Consider the following 25,726-nt stretch of genomic DNA (forward strand, 5'->3'; position numbering starts at 1 on the left):
TCTTAAAGTTCGAAATATGAATGTGATGGCTTTTTCTCTTCTTAATTTCAACAAAGAAATTTCCTTTTCCCCTTTGTTTTTATCTCTCCTTCCATCAAATAAAATAATACAAAACGGGTTAGGTGGTAAATACAAACTTATTCAATCTGCAACCAAACCTACTACGAACCTTCTCAAAAGATAGCCACCCCACATCACCCACCACAGAATCTCACTATCTATTTTAATTCATACTAATAAATTGAAAATATATATGAAAAAAGAAAGATTAAAGACAAACTCACTCTACCAATTCTCATATAACTCATCAATCTTTTTACACAAATTTCATGTCACCTCCAAAAACCAAAACTCCTGATCATGATCAGAGACATACAGAGAGACAGAGAGGAACAGAGCAATTTTCCAGTACAAACAAATAATATACACAAAAACATATATATTTGTTGCAACACAAACAGAAAATAGAAGACAGGAACTAGAAGTACTCTATCTTTGGTTGACTGGGTTTTGATCAAGAGAAATAGAAGACCTTTTGATGAACTCCAAGCAATCAGCAATGGCTTCTGCATAAAAGGAGTTGGACCGTGCAAATGATCTCAACCTGCAGTAATCAGCTGGTTCTGACCGTGCCTTGTTTTGGTGTGTTTCTGTGACCAAAATCCTTCTTGAGCTGCTGTTGTTCCTCTTGATATTGCTAGGGCCAGAGCCAGCACTTGGCCTGCTACTTCTGCTCATGCCTTTCTTTAGAGACTGCAAAGCTTGCCCATATGAACATCTCAAGAACCTGAACAAGCACACGAACCGGGCACGTAGGAGCCTCGAGACTGAAAATCTTCTTGGGTTTAGCCTGAAACCTCTGCTTCCTCTGCCATTTCCAACTCTGTTGTAGTTCATGTGGCCCATGTTGTTGGTCATTCAATTTTCTTGGGTTTTTTTGTTGGCAGCTCTGCAGAAACAAATGAATAACGAAATATCCTACTAAAGCAGCCTGAAGGGGCCAAAGGGCACAAATAATGCAAATTATGTTGTGGTGTGGGGGATATAAATAAGGTTGAAGAATGACTTTTTGGATGGTGAGGTAATGATTAAGAAGGCTAAGCTTGGAGGGAAGGGGCTTAGAAATTTGTGGTCTTTGGAGTGTTTTGGACTTTTGGAAGGGATTGTCAATTGGGTGCTGTGGAATCTGAAATATGTGTATGCATGTGAGAGAGAGAGAGAGAGAGAGAGAGAGAGAGAGAGAGAGAGAGAGGTGTAGGTTTTACAATGTAGATGTGACTTGGATTATACATTTGTTTATGTGCACTCAGAGAAAGAAAAGTTTTGAATAATTGGTATTGGAGGTCCGTAGGGGACAAAAGAAAGAGGAAGCCCAAGTGTCCCCTTTTCAAATTAGGTGACTAAAGTAGCCAAATTATTAGACAAAGTTTGATTTCCATGAGTGATTTGTGGGGACAAACCCCTTGCAAATTGCTAATCTAATATGGTGGTCTAAGTTTCTAACCAAGTTTGACTTCTGAAATGTCTTTTTTTGGTAGAGTGGTTAACTTTTTTATTAAGGTTTTTCGATAAATAATAATAATTTTATCTCACAAGGCTGCTTTGTTGAAATACTAAATCTAAAGTTGTAGCATAAAAAGACCAAAGGATATCTATCAACATTATATTTTAACTTTTTCTTTCCAAAATTTTAATATGATCTCAAAATTGGGGACAAAATTAATCACATTTTCCTTGTTGGTTGTCAACCTTCTCAAAGTTTTCAGCATATGCATATGCAGCTTTTAATTTCTAGGTAATGGAAAGTAGGGTACGTCCTTTAGGTGGTCAAGAATCAACAGGTATAGTTTTGCGTTTGCATGTGGGAAGTCAAGGCACTATTTTTAATCATGAAAAGGAGCCATTGGAAATTTGGAAACCAGTTCCTACGGGAATTGGAATGTGAATTGTTGTAGGCTTTTTCACACCATTAATATATGCAATGCATCATCTTATCTTATGGTTTGGTTTGGAGATAAAATACATAAAACTGTAAATTAATATTGGAAAAATTATAAATTAAATTGATTAAGAGAGTAGTTTATCTAATTTCAATTTTGTTTCTATATTACCGATTTCTCTTATACGCGACTTTTCTCGTTCCAAATAAGTGAACATATGACAAGTTATTCATTTGTTTAAAACACCCATTATACACGTAATTTAACATCAACCACATTGTGGATATGCCACTAATGTAAACTGGTTGGAATTTGGTGAAGACTTTGAGACTGGGAGAGGTGTGTCGTGGCTCTCCAGGAACGTTGGAACTTCTCAAGTTTGTAAAGGTGGTTGATGGCATCGAAAAATAAGTTGCGTTAACCCCATTTAGATTTAGAAGATTTAGAAGATTAGAAGAAGAAAAAATATTGTTAAAATAATAATCAAGACTGACGTGGCGTGCGACAAGAAGCTCCAAATGGCTCATCATAGATCACACAAATTTAAATTAAGAGAGAGTCCCGGTCAATGAAGTTGCTAAATTCTTCTCTTCCATTCCTGTTTACTATTCCAGAAAAATAAAAAATATATTAATATAAAAAGTACATGTGTTTCATTTGATCACAATTGTTTATGTGACATTGAATTGAAAACTTAAAATTGTATATTTAAACTTATGTTACATCACCAAAATCTTTTAGTTTAATTTATTTTAAGAACTTCAAATTTAATGTTTAAGTACCTATCAAGTTTTATTTAATATTGGAAGATAAATTTGACCCAAAAACAAAATATTATAAGAGAAAAGATTGAGCTCGGCCAAATTGGGCCTGTCCATTCAATCAAAAGTTGGGCCTTATTCTCGGCCAGAAAAATATTTGGAGCCCAATTGAAATCGAACCAGGCTTAGGCCTTTGGGAAATAGAATTAGAATGTGACCGTTACACCTTCATGTTGTATGTTATAAAAATAACCTGGGATATGTGCGATAATTCTGAGCTGGACGTAAAGTAGATGAGACACAGCATTTAACGAGGTTCGGCTATGCCTACGTCCTCGGAGAGCAGCAGCAGTAACTTTTCCACTATGTAAAAGGATAGAGCTACAAGTTTAGTGTTTACAATATATGTGGCTCACTGAATTTTCTCTCTAGAAGAATTTCTCTCTGCTCTCTCTTTCCTCTTTCTTCCTTCTCTTCCTTTCTCTTTTTTTTCTTTCTTCTCTTCTTCTTTCCGTTTCTCTTCTTATTTATAGGCTGAAATAATCACTATTCATCACTATTTATGAACAGTAAAATCACTATTCATGAACAGTAAAATCACTATTCATGAACAGTAAGTGGGCTCCATTTCAAAGACTTTTACAACACTCCCCCTTGGAGACCACATGTCCCTAGATTGGTTGCCTCATTAAAACCTTGCTTGGAAAAACCCAGTGGGAAAATCTAAGTGAAGGAAAAAGAGTACAACGTGCATATGTCCTATGTTAGAGGACTCTTGAATGCTCCCCCTGATTTTACATGCTCCGACTTGATTGCTTGCAGAGTTGTCGTAATCCGATGCCATGCACTAACTTTTGGAATGTATATTTCGGCAATGATTTAGTGAAGAGATCTGCCAGGTTATCACTTGAGCGGATTTGTCTGACTTTGATTTCTTGACTCTTCTGGAGTTCATGTGTATAGAAAAACTTTGGTGATATGTGTTTGGTCCTGTCACCCTTGATATATCCTCCTGTGATCTGAGCAATACAAGCTGCATTATCCTCATTCAGAATTGTTGGAGTGTCTGTTGTTGAGGGTAGGGCACATGTGCTTCGGATGTGATGGATTACCGATCTTAACCAAACGCATTCACGACTGGCTTCATGGAGGGCAAGTATTTCTGAGTGATTGGAAGATGTGGCCACTAAGGTTTGTTTTGTTGAGCGCCATGAGATTGCAGTTCCTCCACATGTAAATACATACCCAGTCTGTGATCGTCCTTGATGTGGATCAGAGAGATATCATGCATCAGCATAACCAATAATACTCTGGGCGTTGGTCGATTCACTGGAATAGAATAACCCCATGTCTGTTGTTCCACGAAGGTATCGTAGAACATGTTTGATGCCGCTCCAGTGTCGCCTTGTTGGAGCAGAACTGTACCTTGCTAACAGATTTACTGAGAATGATATGTCTGGCCTGGTACATTGTGCTAGGTACAATAAAGCGCCTATTGCACTAAGATATGGTACTTCTGGACCAAGGACCATTTCATCATTCCCTTTTGGACGATATGGGTCTTTCTTAGTGTCAAGCGATCGAACGACCATTGGAGTGCTAAGTGGATGGGCTTTATCCATGCCAAACCGTTTCAATACTTTCTCAGTATAAGTTGATTGATGCACCAAAATTCCATTAGCACTGTGCTCAATCTGCAAGCCAAGACAATATTTTGTCTTTCCAAGATCCTTCATCTCAAACTCACGTTTGAGATAATCAACAGTCTTTTGAAGCTCTGCAGAAGTTCCAATTAGATTCATGTCGTCGACATATACTGCCACTATCGCAAATCCAGACTTTGATTTCTTAATAAACACACATGGGCAAACAGGATCATTTGTGTATCCTTCCTTCAGTAAATACTTACTGAGACGATTGTACCACATTCGTCCAGATTGTTTTAGCCCATATAATGATCTTCTCAATTTAACTGAGAACATGCCTCGTGGTTTGTTTCTGGCTGCTTCAGGCAACCTGAATCCTTCTGGAACTTTCATGTATATATCTGTATCCAATTCTCCATACAAATATGCGGTAATGACATCCATGAGTCTCATTTCAAGTTTTTCTGAAACCGCCAAACTTATTAGGTAACGGAATGTAATTGTGTCCATTACTGGAGAGTACGTTTCCACATAATCAATTCCAGGCCTTTGTGAAAAACCTTGCGCAACGAGTCGCGCTTTATACCTTGAGATCTCATTTTTCTCATTGCGCTTTCTTGTAAATACCCACTTGTAACCTACAGGGTTCACATTGGGTGGAGTTGGACTAATATGTCCAAAAACACTCCTTTTTTCCAAAGAATTTAATTCTGCCTGGATTGCATCCTTCCACTTGGGCCAATCTTGCCTCTGTGTACATTCATTAATAGAGCGTGGTTCAATATCATCATCTTTTATGATTTCAGCAGCCACTGAGAATGCAAATATATCATCGATGATCATCTCATTTCTACTCCACAATTCATCAGTGGACGTATAATTTATGGAGATTTCTTGACTTTCAGGTACGGTTGCCACTTTAGGGGCACTTGTCTCACCAATGACGTTTTCCTTGTCAAGAAGTACATGTCCCTCTTTAGGGGCATTTGAATTATGAATTGTGGGCTCTCTATTTATTTCATTTGGATTCATTTTGTCCATCAACTTCCTCTTTCGAGGAACTGAATCCTTTGAGCCTAGTGGTCTGCCACGTTTTAGGCGTGCAGCAGATGAACCATTTGCTGGCACATTGCTTTGTCCATTATGGACATCAATCCGTGCGGGTGCATTTGCAGCTGGGATATGAGATTTTGTCACCTTTGCTGCATCATTAAATGCATCTGGCATCTGATTTGCAATACTTTGGAGGTGAACAATCCTTCTTACTTCGTTTTCGCATTGAGCAGTATGAGGATCGAGATGAGACAATGTGGATACATTCCATGATAATTCACATCGTTTTTCAGGAATGAGTTTGCCTTGTTCTTTAGACACAGATTTTTCTCCCCCTAATGGTGGGAAGATTGTCTCATCAAAATCACAATCCGCAAATCGTGCGGTAAAAATATCACCCGTCAGGGGTTCTAAGTATTTGATGATAGATGGTGAATCAAAACCAACATAAATTCCCAATCTGCGTTGAGGGCCCATCTTAGTACGTTGTGGTGGTGCAATGGGCACATATACTGTACACCCAAAAATTCTTAAATGTGAAATGTTTGGTTGATTTCCCAATACGAGTTGTATTGGAGAACATTGATTGTTGGCAACGGGCCTTAATCGCACAAGTGATGCTGCATGTAAAATGGCATATCCCCAAGCAGAAACTGGCAACTTTGTTTTCATTAGCAAAGTGCGTGCTATCAATTGAAGGCGTTTAATTAAAGCTTCTGCCAAGCCATTTTGAGTATGCACATGGGGAACAGGATGTTCAATATCTATGCCTAGTGACATGCAGTAGTCATCAAAAGTCTGAGATGTAAATTCACCAGCATTATCGAGTCTGATTGACTTAATGGGATAATCTGGGAATTGAGCTCGTAATTTAATTATCTGAGCCAAAAGCCTAGCAAATGCCATATTCCGAGTAGATAAGAGACAAACATGTGACCATCGGGTAGATGCGTCCACCAAGACCATAAAGTACCGAAATGGTCCACATGGGGGGTGAATAGGTCCACAAATGTCCCCTTGAATTCTTTGCAAAAATGATGGAGACTCAACATCAACCTTTGGTTGTGATGGTCTGATCACCAACTTCCCTTGTGAACAAGCTTGGCAAAAGATGTCACTTGATAACATAATGTGTTTAGTTAATAAGGGATGTCCTTTAGAGTTGGTGATGATCCTGCGCATCATGGTGGATCCAGGATGACCCAACCTGTCATGCCAAAGCTTAAAAGCATTTGAGCCAGTGGGCTCTTGGTCCATGACACTATGTGCCTCAATTGTCCGTATGGTTGTGTAATACAACCCTGATGAGAGCTCACAAAGCTTCTCCAGTATACGCTTTTGGGTATCACTGGAGGTAATACAAAGATATTCCATGTTTTCCTCTATCTTTGTTTCAACATGGTAGCCATTCAAACGTATATCTTTGAAACTCAACAGATTCCTTCTGGAGTTAGATGAATACAAAGCATCTGGAATGGACAGTATTGTTCCATTTGGTAACATAATTTGGGCTCTTCCTGAACCTTCAATCAGATTTGCAGGACCTGATATGGTTGTTACCTTTGCTTTTGTAAGCATTAATTTTGAGAAATACTTCCGATCTTGAAGGATCGTATGAGTAGTTGCGCTGTCTGCGAGACAAATATCTCTGCTATAGCCTTTGTTTTGAGGGCATCCATAATTTACATCCATGCCACCAAATAAGTAAAATAAGCTGGGATCAAAAAGAAGACAACATTACAACTTTTATTGGATTGAAATTTAAACAACACTTCAGCTAATACAAATAGTACAGCTAATACAAATAGTACATTAAGGGATTTAATCTAATTCGGACTCATAACCTTCATTCCCTCTTTTAGTAACAAAATCAGAAACATCTAGATGCGTCTTGTTTTGCTGACGTGATATTTCTGATGAGCCATCTGTGGCTGGCGGAGCATGATCAATGTAATTTATCTCCACTTTCCTGTTCTTAAGTGAAGCTTGATAGAGATCCGCCAAATGCCTGGGCGTACGACAAGTGCGCACCCAATGTCCCTTTGCTCCACATCTGTGGCAAGGGCTTTCAACATTTCTAGGCACATGACTCATCTGTGCCTTTCCCTTATTACGGGATGCATATTTGCCATTCGTGGATGGACCACTCCTTGGTCCTAAACCCTCTAAACGAGCACCATGATTTTTTCTACTTCCTTGCCAGTGGCCACGCTTGCCCCATCGCCCACGTTTATGGATATTACCACGAGATGAAGTGGCATTCACTTCCTGAGATGCAGCATTTATTTCAGGAAGTGGTGCTGAGCCCGTTGGGCGAGATTGGTGATTCTTTAATAAGAGCTCATTATTCTGCTCAGCTAACAAGAGGCAAGATACAAGTTCCGAGTATCTCTTGAAACCGCTATGTCTGTATTGCTGTTGAAGGAGGACATTTGAAGCATGAAAAGTGCTCAGAGTTTTTTCGAGCATATCCTCCTTAGATATATTTTCCCCACATAGCCTCATTAATGAGGTAATTCTATGCATAGCAGAGTTATACTCGGACACTGACTTGTAATCTTGAAATCTCAAGTGGGTCCATTCGTATCTAGCTCTTGGGAGAGTCATCGTCTTCTGGTGATCGTATCTTTCACCTAGAGCTTTCCACAGAACCAACGGTTCATCAACCACCACATATTCGCTTTTCAGCGCTTCATGGATGTGGCGGCGAAGAAAGATCATGGCCTTCGCATTCTCTTCAGGCGAAGCATCATTCTCATCTACAATTGTTTGTCCGAGGCCATTGGCTCGTAGATGAATTTTGGCATCCAGGACCCATGATAAAAAGTTGTCCCCGGAAAGGTCCAAGGCAGCAAACTCCAGTTTTGCCAAATTTGCCATCTGAAACTTTAGGCTCGAGATCTGGAACATTAAGCCACTTATTAATAGGAATTTCATTATTCAGGTATATTAATTGATGATAAAGTGTCATGAATTTGCTGTCCAAAATTTTAGGTTCGAGATCTGAGATATTAAGCCACTTATTAATAGGAATTTCATTATTCAGGTATATTAATTGATGATAAAAATAAAATCATGAATTAAATTGCTTGCTGTATGGACGTTAATTCCGCACCATACCTTAAATGTGCGGTAAAGTAAGTGTGCTTGTATGGGCACTAATTCTGCTCCATACATTTAAATAAAAGCAAAGGCGTGGACGATAAACCCGCACCACCCTTTAAAATAAATGTAAATGTGCGGTAAAATAAATTCATAAAGTAAAGTGTTAGTATTAGTAACGGTCTCCCACTGATAATATGTTTAGTATTACCAAGGGTCCATTTTTGTTAATGGTTAGTAATTACATAAAGTAAAGTGTTAGTATTAGTAACGGTCTCCCACTGATAATATGTTTAGTATTACCAAGGGTCCATTTTTGTTAATGGTTAGTAATTACATAAAGTAAAGTGTTAGCATTAGTAACGGTCTCCCACTGATAATATGTTTAGTATTACCAAGGGTCCATTTTTGTTAATGGTTAATAATTACATAAAGTAAAGTGTTAGTTGAAAAATTTCAGAAATAAAAGGAGAGACTATCGTGCTGATAACGTGTTATAAAAATAACCTGGGATATGTGCGATAATTCTGAGCTGGACGTAAAGTAGATGAGACACAGCATTTAACGAGGTTCGGCTATGCCTACGTCCTCGGAGAGCAGCAGCAGTAACTTTTCCACTATGTAAAAGGATAGAGCTACAAGTTTAGTGTTTACAATATATGTGGCTCACTGAATTTTCTCTCTAGAAGAATTTCTCTCTGCTCTCTCTTTCCTCTTTCTTCCTTCTCTTCCTTTCTCTTTTTTTTCTTTCTTTCCGTTTCTCTTCTTATTTATAGGCTGAAATAATCACTATTCATCACTATTTATGAACAGTAAAATCACTATTCATGAACAGTAAAATCACTATTCATGAACAGTAAGTGGGCTCCATTTCAAAGACTTTTACAACATTGTAGATATTTTTGATGTGTTTTTGATCGGGTATGATATTAATAAATAAAAAATACGTGCTATAGTATGATTGAAAATTTGTATCATCCGTGATGACGGTCACACACCAAACAAATTTTCTCAATGTTAGCAAGAACAAACTCTAATTTTTTGAGTTTAAATAGCACAAAACAGAAAAAACAACACCAACTCAGCAAAGTTTGGACATTTCGCGGGTATTTTCTATGCTGACGTGGTCTTTATTTGTCAATTTAATTATTTTTTTGACAAATTAGCTGTGAATTAGCGAGCAGTACGTCACTGTCCACTACAATCAAATATGAAGAAAAAAAAAAGTGTTGTTAAACAAACCCTAAAATTAACTGAATACACTACTATTAATTTATTTATTAAATTACTAATTTACACTAATATAATATGACAAAAAATAATATATTGAATTGTAAAACAAATGTAATTTTAATAAGTACACCCTACTCTAAAAAAAATAAAAAGTACACATTACTCACCATATTCAACCAAATTAGATTTTTTTTTTTTTTTGGGTTTGTTTGTTAACGTCAATAATAATAAAAATGAATGATTAGGGAGGGATCAACCATAAAGCCAAGCTGGATTAACAAATGTGTTCAGAGATGGGTAAGTTAAGAATGGATCTTGTACTACGAGACAACCATCACAATGTCTATCTAATTCATATAGAATTGCAGAATTAATGACAATGATGATATTTTTTCTGAAATATTTTCAAACATAAGAAAAAATATGAGTCCTAGATTTGTGACTCCGCATACAAAAAAGGATTCTAGCCAACCATCTGCATTTGATTCTGAATTTGAATGAGGTTCCAGCCACTTCACATTGTGTTTCAATCCTTGGCCACCAAATGAACATGCTTACGCTTGTTCTCAACTTTAAATCTAGAGCTTGAATTGATCTGGCACCAAACAAGTAATATGATTAAAAATAATAACGTAAAGGTGGAGCCAAGATCAATAGATACCATTTAATTGAAGGTACTAAATAAACATTGGATAGGCAAACCTTGTGATCAAGCAGTTCACTGTGTCACTGAATTTGGCTTCATCATCTGTTATGCCCGGTTCTTCAATAGCCTTCAGAACAAGTTTTTTTTCCAGTTTCCTCATCTTCAAGACTCCATCATCTTGCACCAATGCATACAGAAAGTATATTTGAGTATATGTACAAACAAAGTTGTTTTAAGTTTTTATAGTAGTGTATTAGGATGTATTTGAGGTATTTTTGGTAGTTAAATAGGATAAACTTAGTTCATTTTACATGACTTAAATATTATGGTGTACTTAGATTATAGGTAGGGGTGGGCGTGGTCCGGTTCGGTTCGGTCCGATTCTCACCTCAAACCGAAATTAAAATCGGTACTATTTAACCAGTCTGGTTCAGTCCGATTTAGTCAAAAAAAAATTCAAAAACCTGCCGGTTCAGTTATAACCGGTTTCGGTTTTGAACTGGATTATTAATTTAATTTTTTTCCAACAAAAATTTAAATAAATTATGATAAGTAACTTATTTTTTTTGGCTTAAAAATTAACAAATAATCCAATTCATACATTTATAAATTTTTTGAAGTTGAACTTGGAAAAATAGTGATTATAAAATTTAAAATATGGCATTAAATTTTAAAATTTTATAAAAATAAATAAATAAATAAATATATGACCGGTCTAGTGATGTGGGGTGTAAAACCGGAATAGGAATCGGTTCAGTCCGATTTCGGTCCGGTTTGTTGACTTTTTTGGTCAATTAATTTTTTTCGATTTGGTGTTCTGATTTTCCGGTCCTGATGTCCACCCCTAATCATAGATGTACTCGTTTTATTTTAAAGTTAGTTTAACGGCACTCAAAAAGAAAATATTAATAAAAATAAAAATTGTGTAAAACTGGAAGTGACAATAATTACAATGAGTGCATATGCTGCTAAATTTGGCTGATGAATGTATCTATATAAGTATAAATTCATAAATTCATATTAATATGTATTTGTTAGGGTTTGAGAAAAAATATTATTGAGATCTTGAAGAAGATGTCATGCAATTCTGATACAGAAAGGGCAGCAGCAGCATCTGCATCGCAATCTTCATCTTCTCCACTTCTCACATCCCAAGATCACCAATCTGCTGCATCACCAGCAGCAGAAGTTGCAGAACCCCCAGTCTTCGATTCATCGTCTTCCGTCGTCACCAACTCTGAAGACAACCCATCACCACCATCGACTGAGCTCGAAATCCCAATTGGTTGGCCTCCCGATGGCAAGCTCAGCCTCAACTGGATACGAAACCTCATGTCCGTTTTCGATTGGGCTTCTAGAAATATCGAGCCCACTCAATTGCCAGACGTATTTCCCGTCGAGGTTTTTGATAGCTTGGTTCTCTGTGCTTCCAAGATCCTCCACAAAGAGCCCAATTGTGTCGCCATTGACAACTTAGGCTCTGAATCCACAGTCGTCGTCGTAGGAGACCTTCACGGTCAGTTGCACGACCTTGTTTTCCTCCTCCACGATGCTGGGTTTCCGTCAGAAAATCGATTCTTTGTCTTCAATGGAGATTACGTTGACAGAGGTGCTTGGGGTCTCGAAAGTTTCTTAATTTTATTGGCTTGGAAAGTGTTCTTTCCAAGAAATGTTTATCTCTTGAGAGGAAATCACGAATCCAAGTATTGCACTTCTGTTTATGGGTTTGAGAAGGAAGTGCTTACAAAATATAGTGATAGAGGCAAGCATGTGTACCGGAAATGTCTTGGGTGCTTTGAAGGTCTTCCTTTGGCTTCCATCGTTGGGAAACATGTGTACACTGCACATGGAGGTATATTTCGCCATATCCCTGCGACCCCCAAGAGATCAAAGGGAAAGAAGAATCGTAAGATAGCTTTCAGTCCTGAACCAAGTTCATTATCTATTGGCTCTTTTGAAGAACTAAACAAGGCGCGAAGATCAGTTCTTGATCCTCCATGGGAAGGTTCCAACTTGATTCCCGGGGACGTGCTCTGGTCGGATCCCTCCATGACTCCCGGCCTTTCTCCAAATAAAGAGAGAGGCATTGGTCTACTTTGGGGTCCTGACTGCACTGATAACTTTCTGAAGAAATTTCAACTGAAGGTAATATCAAGATTTGGAATTTACATTTCTTATCATTGTTAATGTTTCGGCAATTGAATGATACTTTACTTGCACATTTACTTGTTGATATTTAAAAATATAGCATTCCATTGATAATGTAATGTGACTGCTGTAACTGGTGTGCTCTAATTGAAACCTAGAAACAAACCACTTTTTTATTTCCGGAACAATACCATTGAATAATTTTGCTTATTTAGTGTTCCAAGTGCAGTGATGGTTGGGTTGGGTAGCAATTAGCAGATAAGTAATTTTCCAATTATGACTTTGAATTTACCATAACTGTTTACAAGTTTGGTGAATCATTCAATTTAACTCTGACGGATGAACAATCCTTAACGTAGTGTTTACTACCTATATACCAACTACCAAGGTGGTTAGTGAAGATAATATAGGCTGGACGGTCAACTTCCAAGTTCCAACCCTAATACAATGTTGATGACAAAGTTGTTACCACTGGGTCTTTTCATATGTTCTAGTTACATGTATGACAATTAAAGCTTACTTATGATGGATTTTAGCATGCAGGTGCTTTTGGGTTTGTTATTATTTTGATAGTTATTAACCACCTTGGCCTTGGCTCAATAAGTAGATGGTGTGTGAGGTTCGTCTTTGGTTAAAATCTTAGCAATTAAGGAAAAATCTGTCCAATTTTCTATACTCTTTACAAATGACTAGCAGCTGTATTGGTTCTAAACTGCAGAGGGGTTATTGAATTTTGTTTTTGTCACACTATGCATGAGATGATTTCTTTCTACTCTCTTATTACTTTACTTCTGTATGTTGTATTTGCACAACCAGCAATCACAAATGAGATGCAATACTAAAATTTGGGTTATTCCATATTGTTAAAACCACAGTTGATTATCAGATCACATGAAGGCCCTGATGCACGGGAAAAGAGGCCAGGTCTTGGTGGAATGGATGAAGGGTACACCATTGATCACATTGTGGAGTCAGGAAAGCTCATCACTTTGTTTAGTGCTCCAGACTACCCACAATTTCAGGTTTGTGCAGGATCCTTTGAGCGAATTCCTTGTATAAATTTAAGAAACTGTTAACACTTTTTCTTGTACACTACACTTTGAATGCATCTTTCCTTCTGGCTATTTTAGTCAATGAAGTCGTCAATATGTTGGGAGGTTTGAGTTCCTTTTTGTTTAATATGAATTGATAACTTAATTTTTTGAACACAAACCTTAGGCTCCCAATTGATAATTGAACTTTCTGCTGTGAAACATTTCGTTCAAAATGGGGCTTTTGTGTATGTCATGCAGCATGTGGAACGTGTTTTTGTGTATCAGAACTTATGGCTATTGAATGTTTGTAGATATTCCATCTCCGTTGAGTTGTGTGATCCTTTCTTAACTCCGGATTAAGCCTTCAAGTTTGTAGGATTTGGCTTTCATTTCCATGGGACATTAGAACCTTAATTACATAATAGGCTGTTATGTTGTTTTGCATTATGATCACCAGGTGATCATTATGTTTGTCTTATCTTTTCTAAGAATAGGTGGGAAGCTGTTAGAGTGAAACTCTTGACCTTTTATTTACATATAAGGTACGATAATTAGTGCTTAACAAAAAATTGAAATAACAATAACAACCAAGTCAAGTGCTAGTCTTATGCACAGTAGATCAACAGTAATTGATCACACAGAATGTAGCTAAAAGCTAAACCCTGGAGCTGAAGGACTTCCAACCTAAACCAATCTACATTTGGTTGACATTATGACGTTGTTTATGTAACTTTTCATATTCTGTATAAATTAACATTGTATTTCTGGGTAAATCAACTACAGAGGTTTAGCGTTTTCTAGGTTTATATCGGTTCTTGCATCATCTTTTAATATCATTTTGCCTTCCATGCAGGGCACAGAGGAGAGGTACAGAAATAAAGGGGCTTACATTGTTTTGGGACCCCCAAATTTCGATAATCCTGTATTTCATAGTTTTGAAGCAATTACTCCAAGACCAAAGGTATTTGTTATTACTGATCTATGATTCTGTAAACCGATGATAAGTTTGGTTTCATATTGGAGCCAATGTTTCTGTTAAAAGTATTGTCCTACTCACTTGGAGTTTCCATTGCAGGCGAATGCCTTTTACAATTTTGAAGAAGTGATTGATTCTGATGAAGAGTTAGACTTGGCATCAATGGTGACTAGTCCGTGAAGGTCCATTGTCGCTATTTTTAGGATTTGAATCGCCAATTTTACAACCTGTTCATGATTTTGTTGTTTTTAACGGCATTTTCTTTTGCCTTGCTAAACACCCTTTCAAGATGGGGTCGTTTCATTGTAATCATTATTATTTTTTGGCTGTTACATTTATAAGTCTATTACTTTTATTCATCAATCACCAATGAAACATAAGAAGATAGCTTTTTGTTAAGGGGATTGTTTAACCGTTGTTAAGTGCGTTTAGTCTTTAACTCGAGGTCTTGTGTTTCGACCCTCCCTCACTTATTAGAAAGAAGACAACTTTCAGTTGGACATGACGGATCTTTATATTTGAAACTATTTTCGTATATTAGGTCAGAAATGTGTGACTAGTGCTGTAATTCGTTGAAATGTGTGACTAGTGATGTAATTCGTTGCTTTCTCATCAATACCTTCTAATTATAAGGCGCATTAACTCGGTTCAAAGGAAGTATATACTTTGGAGCTTATCGCAGATGGTGTCGCATACCATGGTTGCAAATAAGTTGAGTTCGCTAAGTTTAAAGTGATTCCAAACCTAATCTTAGCCCAAAAATTAGCCCATGTTTTTCGATATTGAACCAACTGGAGGCCTCATTTGTGTGGTTGTATTAAAACTTAGTTATGTTTAATTTGAAGACCAGGAATTTGACTTGCCACTTGGCCGAAGATGAGCGCTCCACGTGTATCTATCCAACACAATATTAACACATCTTCAAGAAAATGAATGAAATAAAAAAAAGGAATTCCTAGGTAAGCAACATCAAAGGTTAGGTTAAACTGAACATGTTGGTAATTAAGTACACCAAAAGGTTAGGTTATATCCTGTACTAATCTAGTCAACATTAAGGTCCAGATGTCCAGATGTTCAACTAAACCAGCTAACTTGGCCTGATTAAGGTTGGGAAGAGCCTCATGGTCAATATAGGGGCAGAACAAGGATGGAAATCCTGACATGTTACTATTCCGACTGCTCAAACGGAACACGAACAAACAACTGTCCGTGCAGGGTGACCACGGCTGATGTCTGGTGTGGATCAATTCTTGATGGTAAGGTGACAACCTGTTCACAGAAAGTCAAATCCCACATAAATCATAGCAGTTTAAAAGTTCAAACAAAAGCTAAAAACTGAAAAACAAATGATTAGTGAAAATATGAAGCCCAATGGATACATGAGGAAAGTAAAAAGGTCACGATAATCACACTGTTAGCTGGTTACAACAGTAATATTCTGTGCACCACACACCCGCAAACATAATTTCTTTTGCACATTTCGTAACTCTAAACCCAAAAGAGGAAAGTTAAAAGGAATTCACCTTTTTGAAAGGTGTGACACCCCATGGATTATCAGGATGCTCGGGTTCTCCACTTATAACCAGTCTCCCAGCTGGATCTGACTGAACGCGCACCTGAGATTTATTTCCCAAAGAACAGGATAAATATAATTGCGGAAACACAAAACTTACATTTAATATACATCATACAGAATACCAAGATTGATGATAACTAGAACTGATCTTATTTGAGGTCTCAGCTCAATTCTGATCTCATTGATTACATTTTAGAGCTCTTTTCCCATTTAATGGTTACTAAATCCAAAGTTGATCATAGATGCACAACCACAGTAGCCTTCATATGCAAAGATGTACTCTATGAAGGCAGCATGTAACAGGTCTCAAATAAACAGCCTAGAGAAGTTATCAGAGGCTGCTTAGCAGGTTCCTTCATTCTCTGATTTTACAAAATAAAGGCAATTGATGAAAAGAGAAAAGGGTCAAGAATTCAGGAAAATGTGTAGTTACCTCCTCACGTAGAAGCCCTGGAACTAAAGCATAGACCTCAAAACAATCTTTCTGCAAAAACGACAAATCCCATTATATTGGGTTGGTCCTCAAAAATTCCACAATATATATTTCCTTGTGTACAAAGTTCAAACACGTGCTATGTAAACTTACAGTTCTCTGCACATTGATCTTCACCCAATCTGCAGGAGGTCCAAGATCAACCACATCCGCATCCAATCTGAACACACACAAAACAAAGCCAAGTTAACAATCTAATTTAATGTCAACTCTGTACATTGCCACTGAAACAGTTCACGATATATACATGTGAAATAAAAATTTAACATAATCTCAACTGTGACTTAGATGCTTTAGTACGTGCAGCTTTTACCACATGATCCACGTAAGGCGGCTTCTTTCTTTTAAGTAAACCTGAAGTCAACATATAAAATCATCTGAGGTGAAAAATTATACACCAAATATAACAGTACAACGGACGCCAGTTCCACTAAGAGGGCATACCGATGCTTTTAAGCTGTTTTTCACGCTTTTGCAAAGAAGCAGAATTTTTATCCTAAAAAAACAGAAGAGATGGTATAATGATATCAGAACTGACTTCTACATGGAGAGAATGAAAAACACATAACAAAATGGGAGCAAAAATCCTAATATTTTCCAGACCTTTATAATAGGGTCACTGACTTCACCATTACCAAGGATACGTTGTGAGTGCCAACCCTGCATGGCACGTGCTGCAGCATCCCTTCTTGCTCTGCCTGATCCTGAAGCCTAATTACCATCATCATGCAGAAGTGTTGGGAGAGAGAGAGAAAGAGAGAGAGAGAGGGTGAGAGAGGGAGTTAAAAAAACTATTGTGGTCAAAGAGAAACCAAAAGTGGCAAATAATACAGGTTGAGCATCTTTGGACCAAAAATCCCGGGACCACAAAATGTTTGAACACAGCCAATTGCAACTTGAAACATTTTTCGAATTTCAATTCAACACTTGTAATCATATAATCTCTATATTTTAACCGAAAGCAGACTGAATCACCACAGAAGTTTTATCAGAAAAATAAAAAATTCACCCAGAAAGAAATGACCCTAATCAGAATGGTTAAAAATTGAACTAAGGATAACTTTCATATTTATTTTATGTAGATCTGAGAAGTGAAACATTTCTGTTAAAATCCTTACCCTAAGGGCCCTGGAATATCAAGCTTGATTGGTTTTATACTAAGTATCTGATTTCACCAGCATTTTGACACTAAAATGGTCAGCCAGAGAGCTCCCCAAGCCATGAAATTTGCCATCTTAGTGCCAATGTAATGTAACAGAAGTTAAACATAAAACAAGTTCACATGCTTATCTCAGATTGCGTAAGCAAGAACCTACCCACAAAAACCTGACAAATTAGCCACATTCAAGAAAGCCAATGGTTAGCAACTAACAACACCAGCTTTCAAGTTTGACATGTAATAGTTCATTCAGTTAAAATTTTTGCATGCACCTTCAATAATAATTTATCTATTTGTTTTCAGCAGTAAATGAAAACCATTTTCATTCAAAAGGATATTTAATCAAGTGAGGAACAAAGTGGCATAAAACATGCCATCTAGGAGGGATAAGAATGAACACTACAAAGTCATATAATACGGTAACACCCAAAACATTACCTGGTTATCAATATTCATAGGCTCTGGCTGGGAAGAGATTGGTACACTGGGCTCCGTACCAAATTTATGCCTTTCATAATCTAGGAGTGCCTGAAGTATAACAACAACAAAAACCAATAATTAATAACAAAATTTAAATATATAAGCTTTATGATCTAGTATACCCGGGAAGATACAAATTATGGTTAAACAGAGAGTTGAAACAGTGGACTCAAGGTTATCTTGAGGCAACCAGAAGGGGCATAAAACAATGTACTAGAAGCTTCTCGAAATTAATTTCCAACACAGGCCCCTCATATACGCATGTACAAGGTCAACCATCAAGAAGATGGGCAGACCATGCTTGGGCCTTCAGGCTAAAAGTTCCCAATCATAGCAGGCAAGCCAGTCAATAATTACATTAGCTTAAAGTTGAAACCATGTTTCTTGATCCAATATGAAATTTAAACATGTGGGCAATCATGCACTCATAGCAACATGTTAGAAGCTAATTAGCCTATGGAGAATATATAACAAAGATGCAGCTTGTACTCCAAGTGCCTGCACACACACACACCTTCTCGTAGAAGCCACGAAACGTCCATGAAACCGTAGTGCATGTCCTGCAGTGGAAATGAAGAAGAAAGTCAAATATCTTTTAATACATAGTAAAACAACGTTGGACATTCTAAAACCCACTCCCTCACCTGACCCCTTTTCTTTGCCACTAAGACAAAATCACGATAGGATTAAATCGGAGAAAAAAATTAAACTCAAAGGAACACACTAAAACCCACGCCCTCACCCCAACCCTTTTTTCTTTGCCGCTATGACAGAAAATCATGATGGGCTTAAATCGGAACAAAAGAACATTCACTCAAAGGAGCACAGTTTTTTTATCATGTCTCCCCTATCAACATTTTTTGTTTGTTTTTGGTAGGGAGTTTCATTGCACAATAGCATGCATAGTAAACAGATATAAACACCCTTACAAACAACAAACAAGAATCCCAATTTCAGTACTCAAGATTAGCAGGATATATTATCTTCTCTTAGAGAATTAAGGCAAACTATCAGTACATCTAAAATTTCCCATATGACACAAAACTAATCTGCAATAAAATGAAAAGTAGCCGTTGATACAAAAGAATAACCATTAGTCCACATTTCCAAATAATGGGCTTTGCATTAAGTAAATAATAATGTAGCCGCTGACCAAAAAAGAAAAAAAGAAAAAACAATAATGGAGCTATATATGCAACATATGTTATTCCTTACTTTGGAGGTTTAAAGGTTTCTCCCACTTGCCGCCACAACTTACTTGAGGTAACCTATCCATAAGTAGACCAGTCATATATATGCTTGTAATAAGACAAGAATATGGTTATGGAAAAAGAAAACTCCTAACATATCTGTATATATAATTTGAATTATTAGGTCTCTTATAACTTCTGTACTAGTCATTTTTCATATACTAATATGTAGATCATTATGATTAAAAATCAATCCATACCTTATCATAGCCACCTAATCTAGTCACAGCTCTCCAAAGCCTGTCCCAGTAAAAAGTTATACATTAGCCAAAATAAATAACATTCAATTTATAAGTAAACAATAATATATCAGTAAAAGTGATGAGTATCAACTTACTTAAGGCAATTCAAACCCTCTCCATAGAACTTAGGAGGTTTAAATTCCATGCTCCTCTCCCTAAAGAAATTTTCCACCACCGCCATGAAAGCTGATTGCTCCTCTTCTGTCCCAGAATCATTACCGTCAGACATGTGGCTGTCATCCAAAAGAAACAAGCACTTCGAGTTTGGGTTTCCATTATTTTTGGGAGTAGTAATATCTTTTTCATTATGCTTCAATTCTTCTCCACTCCCAGTATCAGCTTTTCTATCAGAAGATCCAGCATGAGGCGTAACATCTTCATTATGACTCACTGTTACAGTATCTCCAACAGCACTACTAGACTCACCCTCGGGAACTTGAGAAGCTTCAGTTTTAACACCAACAGTGGGTTCAGCAGTCTCTGGATGACTTGTGGAAACAGGGTCGCCATCCTTACACCCATGATTATTACTTTGAGGCAAATCCTGGGCTTCCGTCTTGGCATCAGCTGTGGGTTCAGTATATGGCTTGACTAATTGGTGGTCATCGCCATTCAAGGGTTCAGTATCTGGCTTGACTAATTGTTGGTCATTGCCATTCAAGGGTTCGGTATCTGGCTTGACTAATTGTTGGTCATCGCCACTCAAGGGTTCGGTATCTGGCTTGACTAATTGTTGGTCATCATCATTTCTTGGTACTGAGGGAGGAGGTGAATCTTGATCAGGTTGGGGTGAATTGGACTGTGGTTCTACATTATTTTTACCATCAGTGGTCATTTCAATGTCGGTCTTATCAGGTAGAGCTTCTCCATTTTCAGCAGGATTTGGGGTTTCCTGGACTGGCTCAGATTCTCCAGAACGAGGAGAATTGTTCTGCTTATTATGATCAATTTCTTGAATATTTTCTGGTTGCCTATTATCTACAGCAGCAACTGGCACGTTTTTCCCAGTTTCCTCATTGTCTTCAGTATCACTCATTTCCTATGTTTAACAATAGTAAATTTTCCATTCATAAAGAGAACTAAAACAACGAACAAATAAACAAACAAAAGAAAAGCAGAAACACACACACAGGCCCTTTAGAAAAAAAAACCTTAATTTTTTATAACAATAAAAAAGTAGGGATAGACGCAGGAACAGAAAATCAAATCAGTCACCAGTAGAATCTACCACTGTGCGCTTCTAATGCATCGAATTTCTACGATTGTATTTAGAATTGACATTTTCAGGCCGTCTCGAATATCATCATATCAAATGTTTTTTTTTTTTTCCGTAAAACGGAAGAAATGTAGAATTACAGTAATTGGGGAAAGAAAACAGGGGATTGTAAGAGCTCCATACCTGATTCGGAATTGAAGAAGACGAAGGTTCAAAATTTGCCCTAATCGCAGGTACGTTGCATAAACCCTAATTCCTTTATTTTCTATTAATTTCAGCTGATTTTCTTTGGATTTAATTCTAATTTATCTGGCCGGAAATTCGATGTATTAATTTCCCACTTCGTCTGGAAACACGCTTTCCGATATTATAACGCTTGAAACGACGTCGGCCAATGAGTGTTCCTCTTTTTTGGCTGCTTCTTTTTGCATAAAAAATAATTAAAAAATTTCCCCGTCTGCACTAATTTTTAATTTTGTTTTGTTTTTTGCACTTAATTATTGCGCCTGACAATGTAATATTTCGTCTTTTTAATCTTTGTTGGTTTTTATTTTGTTTGAATTTTTATTTGAATTCTTATTTTGTTATTTTTTTTATACAAGTTAGTGAGGTTGAAGTTGAACTTATGACTTAGGATGCATGAATAAATATTCATAATCACTTTAGTTACAAATTATTTGTTTGTTTATTTTCTAGTGTAAATTTGAAAATTTTCGCATTGGGAAAAGAAAGACTATATAATCAATCGATCACACGTAGGGGTGGAACTCAAATTTAATTAATTTTATTTTAATTTTAAAAAAAAATAGTACAAATGATATTACACTTTAATCTAATCTAAATTATAAGGAGAGAAATTGAATTAGACTCGAATGCATAGTGGAAAGCACATCTACTCTAGACTCTAGCTAATTTAACTAAGTACATCTTTGCAATATAAATCTTAATACTTAACTTTAAGACATAAGCAACGACAATCGTAAGTGAAATTACCATTTCTTCGTGATTCTATTAAGACTTCAAAATTTTAAGTAAAAAAAAAAGCCTTGTTTTTATATTTTCATGTGTGGGAATTAAAAACATATGTTCAAAGCAGGAGTGGGGTTATCCGAGTTGCCAAACGGAAGAGAAATGTGATGAGCGAAACTGAAAAGGATGATGGGATGGATATCATCCAACGGCGTGAAACGTGGTAGTCCTTGAAGCTTTCCAGGTTTCGTCAAATACCAAATCATCTGCCCTAAAACCCACAACCCCCACCCCCTCCTCTTTCTCTGTCACACTCTCACTCTGTTCCTGCATGTTAAATTTACGCTGCGTTTCGTTTCTGCGGACTCTGGGGCGCTGCTGAACGTCTCCAAGTGAAGATTTTGGGCCCTCTTGGGAGTTTTCATGCTCTCTGATCAAAAGGGTTCTCTTCAAGGTTCTAGCTTTCCTTCTTAAATTCACATTTATCATCAAATTTATGTGCTTTCTCGTTTGCCCACTAAAGTTTATTAGCAGGACAACATTTTCTCTTGTTCTTTGTAAATTATGATTGAATTGGTGATTGATTTCACATAGAGGTTTTTTTTTGGTTCAATCTAAGCAAGAGTATAAATAAAAGAAGCCCATTTGATAAAATGGAGTTTGAGCCGTTGAGCTTGGGCAATGATGTTATTGAATTTGACATGATGGGTTTGGGTGATATTGACCACTCTGTTGACCATGATGATGTCCTTCACGATTCTCCTCCTACTGCTATTCCTACTCCTAGTGTTTCTGATGTCGTTGGTAGTGCTGCCATTTTCGAACCTTACATCCCTGAAGGAGACACTAACCTTGAACCTTATGAGGGCATGGAATTCGAATCGGAGGAGGCTTCCAAGGCCTTCTACAACTCCTATGCTCGCCGCACTGGCTTCAGCACTCGTGTCAGTATGTCTCGACGCTCCAGGCGTGATGGTGCCATCATCCAGAGGTCTTTTGTTTGTGCTAGGGAGGGCTTTCGTGTGGATAAGCATGGCAAGCCTGGCTCTGACCGTGAAGGCAGGGTCAAGCGCCCCCGGCCTGAGACCCGAGTTGGTTGTAAGGCCATGTTGGTAGTCAAGATTCAAGACTCTGGGAAATGGGTTGTCTCTGCTTTTGTCAAGGAACATAACCATGAGCTGGTTCCTCCTGAAAGGGTGCATTGCCTCCGCTCTCATCGTCATGTCTCTGGTGCTGCAAAGTCCTTGATTGATACCTTGCAGGGTGCTGGCATTGGCCCCAGAGGGATTATGTCTGCCCTCGTCAAAGAATATGGTGGAATTAAGAACATTGGCTTCACAGAGCGTGACTGCAGGAATTACATGAGGAGTAGTAGGCAAAGGACCCTTGGAGGCGACACTCAGCTGCTCTTAGACTACTTGAAGGACAAGCAAGCCAAGGACCCGGCATTTTTCTTTGCTGTGCAGGGAGATGAAGATCAGTGCATGAGCAATGTCTTCTGGGCTGATCCTAAAGCAAGGACTGACTATACTTACTTCGGTGATACTGTTACATTTGACACAACTTACAGGTCAAACCGATACCGATTGCCTTTTGCACCTTTCACAGGGGTTAACCATCATGGACAGCCTGTGTTGTTCGGATGTGCCCTCCTGATAAATGAATCTGAGGCATCGTTTCTTTGGCTTTTCAAAACATGGCTCATAGCAATGTCCGGCCGGCCTCCACTCTCAATTACAACTGAACATGATCGAGTGATTAGCTTGGCCATCACCCAGGTTTTTCCTGATACCCGTCACCGCTTCTGCAAGTGGCACATCTTTAAAGAATGCCAAGAAAAGTTGTCCTATGTGCATTGTGAGCATTCCAACTTTGAAGCAGAGCTTCATAAATTTGTCAACCTGACCGAATCAGTTGAAGAGTTTGAGTCTTGTTGGTTTTCTTTAATTGATAAATATGATCTCAGGGAACATCAATGGCTTCAATTGATATATGCTGATCGGCGGCAGTGGGTCCCTGTATACCTGAGGGACACCTTCTTTGCAGAAATATCTATAACACAGCGCAGTGACAGCATGAACTCTTATTTTGATGGATATGTCAATGCATCAACAACTCTACTGCTGTTTGTTAAGCAGTATGAGAAAGCTCTTGAAAGCCGGTATGAGAAAGAAGTGAAGGCAGATTATGATACTATAAACACTGCTCCTATTCTTAAGACCCCTTCGCCCATGGAGAAACAGGCAGCTGGGCTTTACACAAGGAAAATGTTTATGAAATTTCAAGAAGAGTTGGTCGAGACATTAACTTTCTTGGCAATGAAAGTTGAGGATGAGGAGGCAGGATCCATATATCAAGTGTCTAAATTTGGGGAAAGCCATAAAGCGTATTTTGTTAGATTTAATGTTCATGAGATGAAAGCTTTTTGTAGTTGCCAGAGGTTTGAGTTCTCTGGCCTTCTTTGTGCACACATCTTGACAGTTTTTAGGGTGACAAATGTTCTTACTCTGCCACCTCATTATATTTTGAAGCGTTGGACAAGGAACGCCAAGAGTGGTGTCATATTGGAGGAACATGCCAGCGATTTGTTGAATAAGTCACAAGAATCTCTCACAGTACGATACAATAATCTGCGTCATGAGGCACTTAAGTATGTTGATGAAGGGGTTAAAACTGTTGAAATTTATAATGTGTCTATGGATGCCCTTGAAGAGGCTGCAAACAGAGTTTCTCTTGCAAAGAAGAATGACGGGAGATTGGCTATAATTAGTAGAGCTGGAAGAGACGATGGATTTCATTTAGGGAGTCGATCAAACACCTTTGGTGATCATAAATGGGGTTTCGAAACTCTGTCTGCGGTCAGTTCTTTTTTCCTGCAACTTTAGTTCAGTCAGTTTGTTCTTAGTTTCATTTTTCTTAAGGATAATCTTTAATTTGCTGTTGATCTTTGTTATCTTTTCTATTCAATAGTTTCTCGGATATGTGCATGTATGTTACACTTGTTGAGAGGAAATTTCCTTTTTCCTTCTTTTCTCTCAGCAATTTTCCTTCTCTAACCACTCTAACCACTTACTTACAATATTAGGGGAAAAATAGTAAATGCCACAAAACCTTTCTCTTTGTTGTTCAAATTCAAATGCTGTGAAATATGCGAACGCACAATTGGATTTTATTGTCTTTTCAAGTACTTTTAAGGATTTTTGGGAAGAGACAATATATGCTGGACAGCCAATGTTACTCTGGAAAATTTGATGCATATAAGTTTGTTTACTCCATATGATATGGAGTGGAGTTGAACAAGCTTTTTTTCATGTATTTGTTATCTGTTGCTTTTCCCTACTCCTTTTGCAAGGTGTTTATTTTTATAACTATTCCTAAACGTTCCTTATTCAATTCTGTAGGATGAGCAGGACAAGAAAATCCAGAAACTTGAGCGCCAACTTGATCGTGCACAACGGAAATGTGAATTGTATAGAGCTAGTTTGCTTTCGGTTTTGAAAGATATTGAGGAGCAAAAATTACAGCTATCTGTTAAAGTTGAAAACATTAAATTAGGAATGAAAGAGAGTAGCATTGTATAGTACTCTCTCTCTCTCTCTCTCTCTCTCTCTCTCTCTCTCTCTCTCTCTCTCTCTCTCTCGTTTTATGTGAAATGATTAGGTTCAATGTCACGTCGATTGCATTGTAGGGGCTATTGTTCAATACCAAAATGAAAAGGTAATTCAAGGCTAAAGAGACATCCAATGGTTAAAGATGCTATTGTGCGACTGAATATAATTCATTAGTTTTATTAAGAAATTAT

The 25,726-nt window shown here is 37.6% G+C and overlaps 3 protein-coding genes across 4 annotated transcripts; 2 read left to right on the forward strand and 1 right to left on the reverse strand.

Annotated features, from left to right (window-relative positions):
- LOC18770218 (serine/threonine-protein phosphatase 7) lies at window positions 11,346–14,961 on the forward strand. Its single transcript, XM_007201953.2, has 4 exons — window positions 11,346–12,526; window positions 13,405–13,551; window positions 14,417–14,524; window positions 14,639–14,961. Exons 1-4 carry the CDS (start codon window positions 11,456–11,458, stop codon window positions 14,717–14,719), a joined length of 1,407 nt encoding a protein of 468 aa, XP_007202015.1. The 5' UTR covers window positions 11,346–11,455; the 3' UTR covers window positions 14,720–14,961.
- Window positions 15,450–21,292, reverse strand: LOC18769102 (AT-rich interactive domain-containing protein 6). Of its 2 annotated transcripts, XM_007203558.2 has the most exons (13): window positions 21,139–21,287; window positions 19,835–20,778; window positions 19,698–19,737; window positions 19,463–19,515; window positions 18,762–18,807; window positions 18,206–18,295; window positions 17,212–17,319; window positions 17,053–17,104; window positions 16,887–16,962; window positions 16,702–16,768; window positions 16,549–16,599; window positions 16,063–16,155; window positions 15,450–15,808 (listed from the first exon to the last, which is right to left on the reverse strand). In XM_007203558.2, the coding sequence occupies exons 2-13, from the start codon at window positions 20,773–20,775 to the stop codon at window positions 15,707–15,709; spliced, it is 1,719 nt and encodes a 572-aa protein (XP_007203620.1). In that variant the 5' UTR covers window positions 20,776–20,778; window positions 21,139–21,287; the 3' UTR covers window positions 15,450–15,706. The 2 variants fall into 2 exon arrangements, with proteins under 2 accessions (XP_007203620.1, XP_020424395.1); XM_020568806.1 differs by lacking the exons at window positions 15,450–15,808; window positions 16,063–16,155; window positions 16,549–16,599 and having other exon boundaries at window positions 16,856–16,962; window positions 21,139–21,292.
- LOC18770652 (protein FAR1-RELATED SEQUENCE 5) lies at window positions 22,045–25,657 on the forward strand. Its single transcript, XM_007203727.2, has 2 exons — window positions 22,045–24,782; window positions 25,326–25,657. Exons 1-2 carry the CDS (start codon window positions 22,578–22,580, stop codon window positions 25,503–25,505), a joined length of 2,385 nt encoding a protein of 794 aa, XP_007203789.1. The 5' UTR covers window positions 22,045–22,577; the 3' UTR covers window positions 25,506–25,657.

Source organism: Prunus persica, chromosome G7, assembly GCF_000346465.2.
Source record: "Prunus persica cultivar Lovell chromosome G7, Prunus_persica_NCBIv2, whole genome shotgun sequence".
In the NCBI taxonomy this organism is placed as follows: domain Eukaryota; kingdom Viridiplantae; phylum Streptophyta; class Magnoliopsida; order Rosales; family Rosaceae; genus Prunus; species Prunus persica.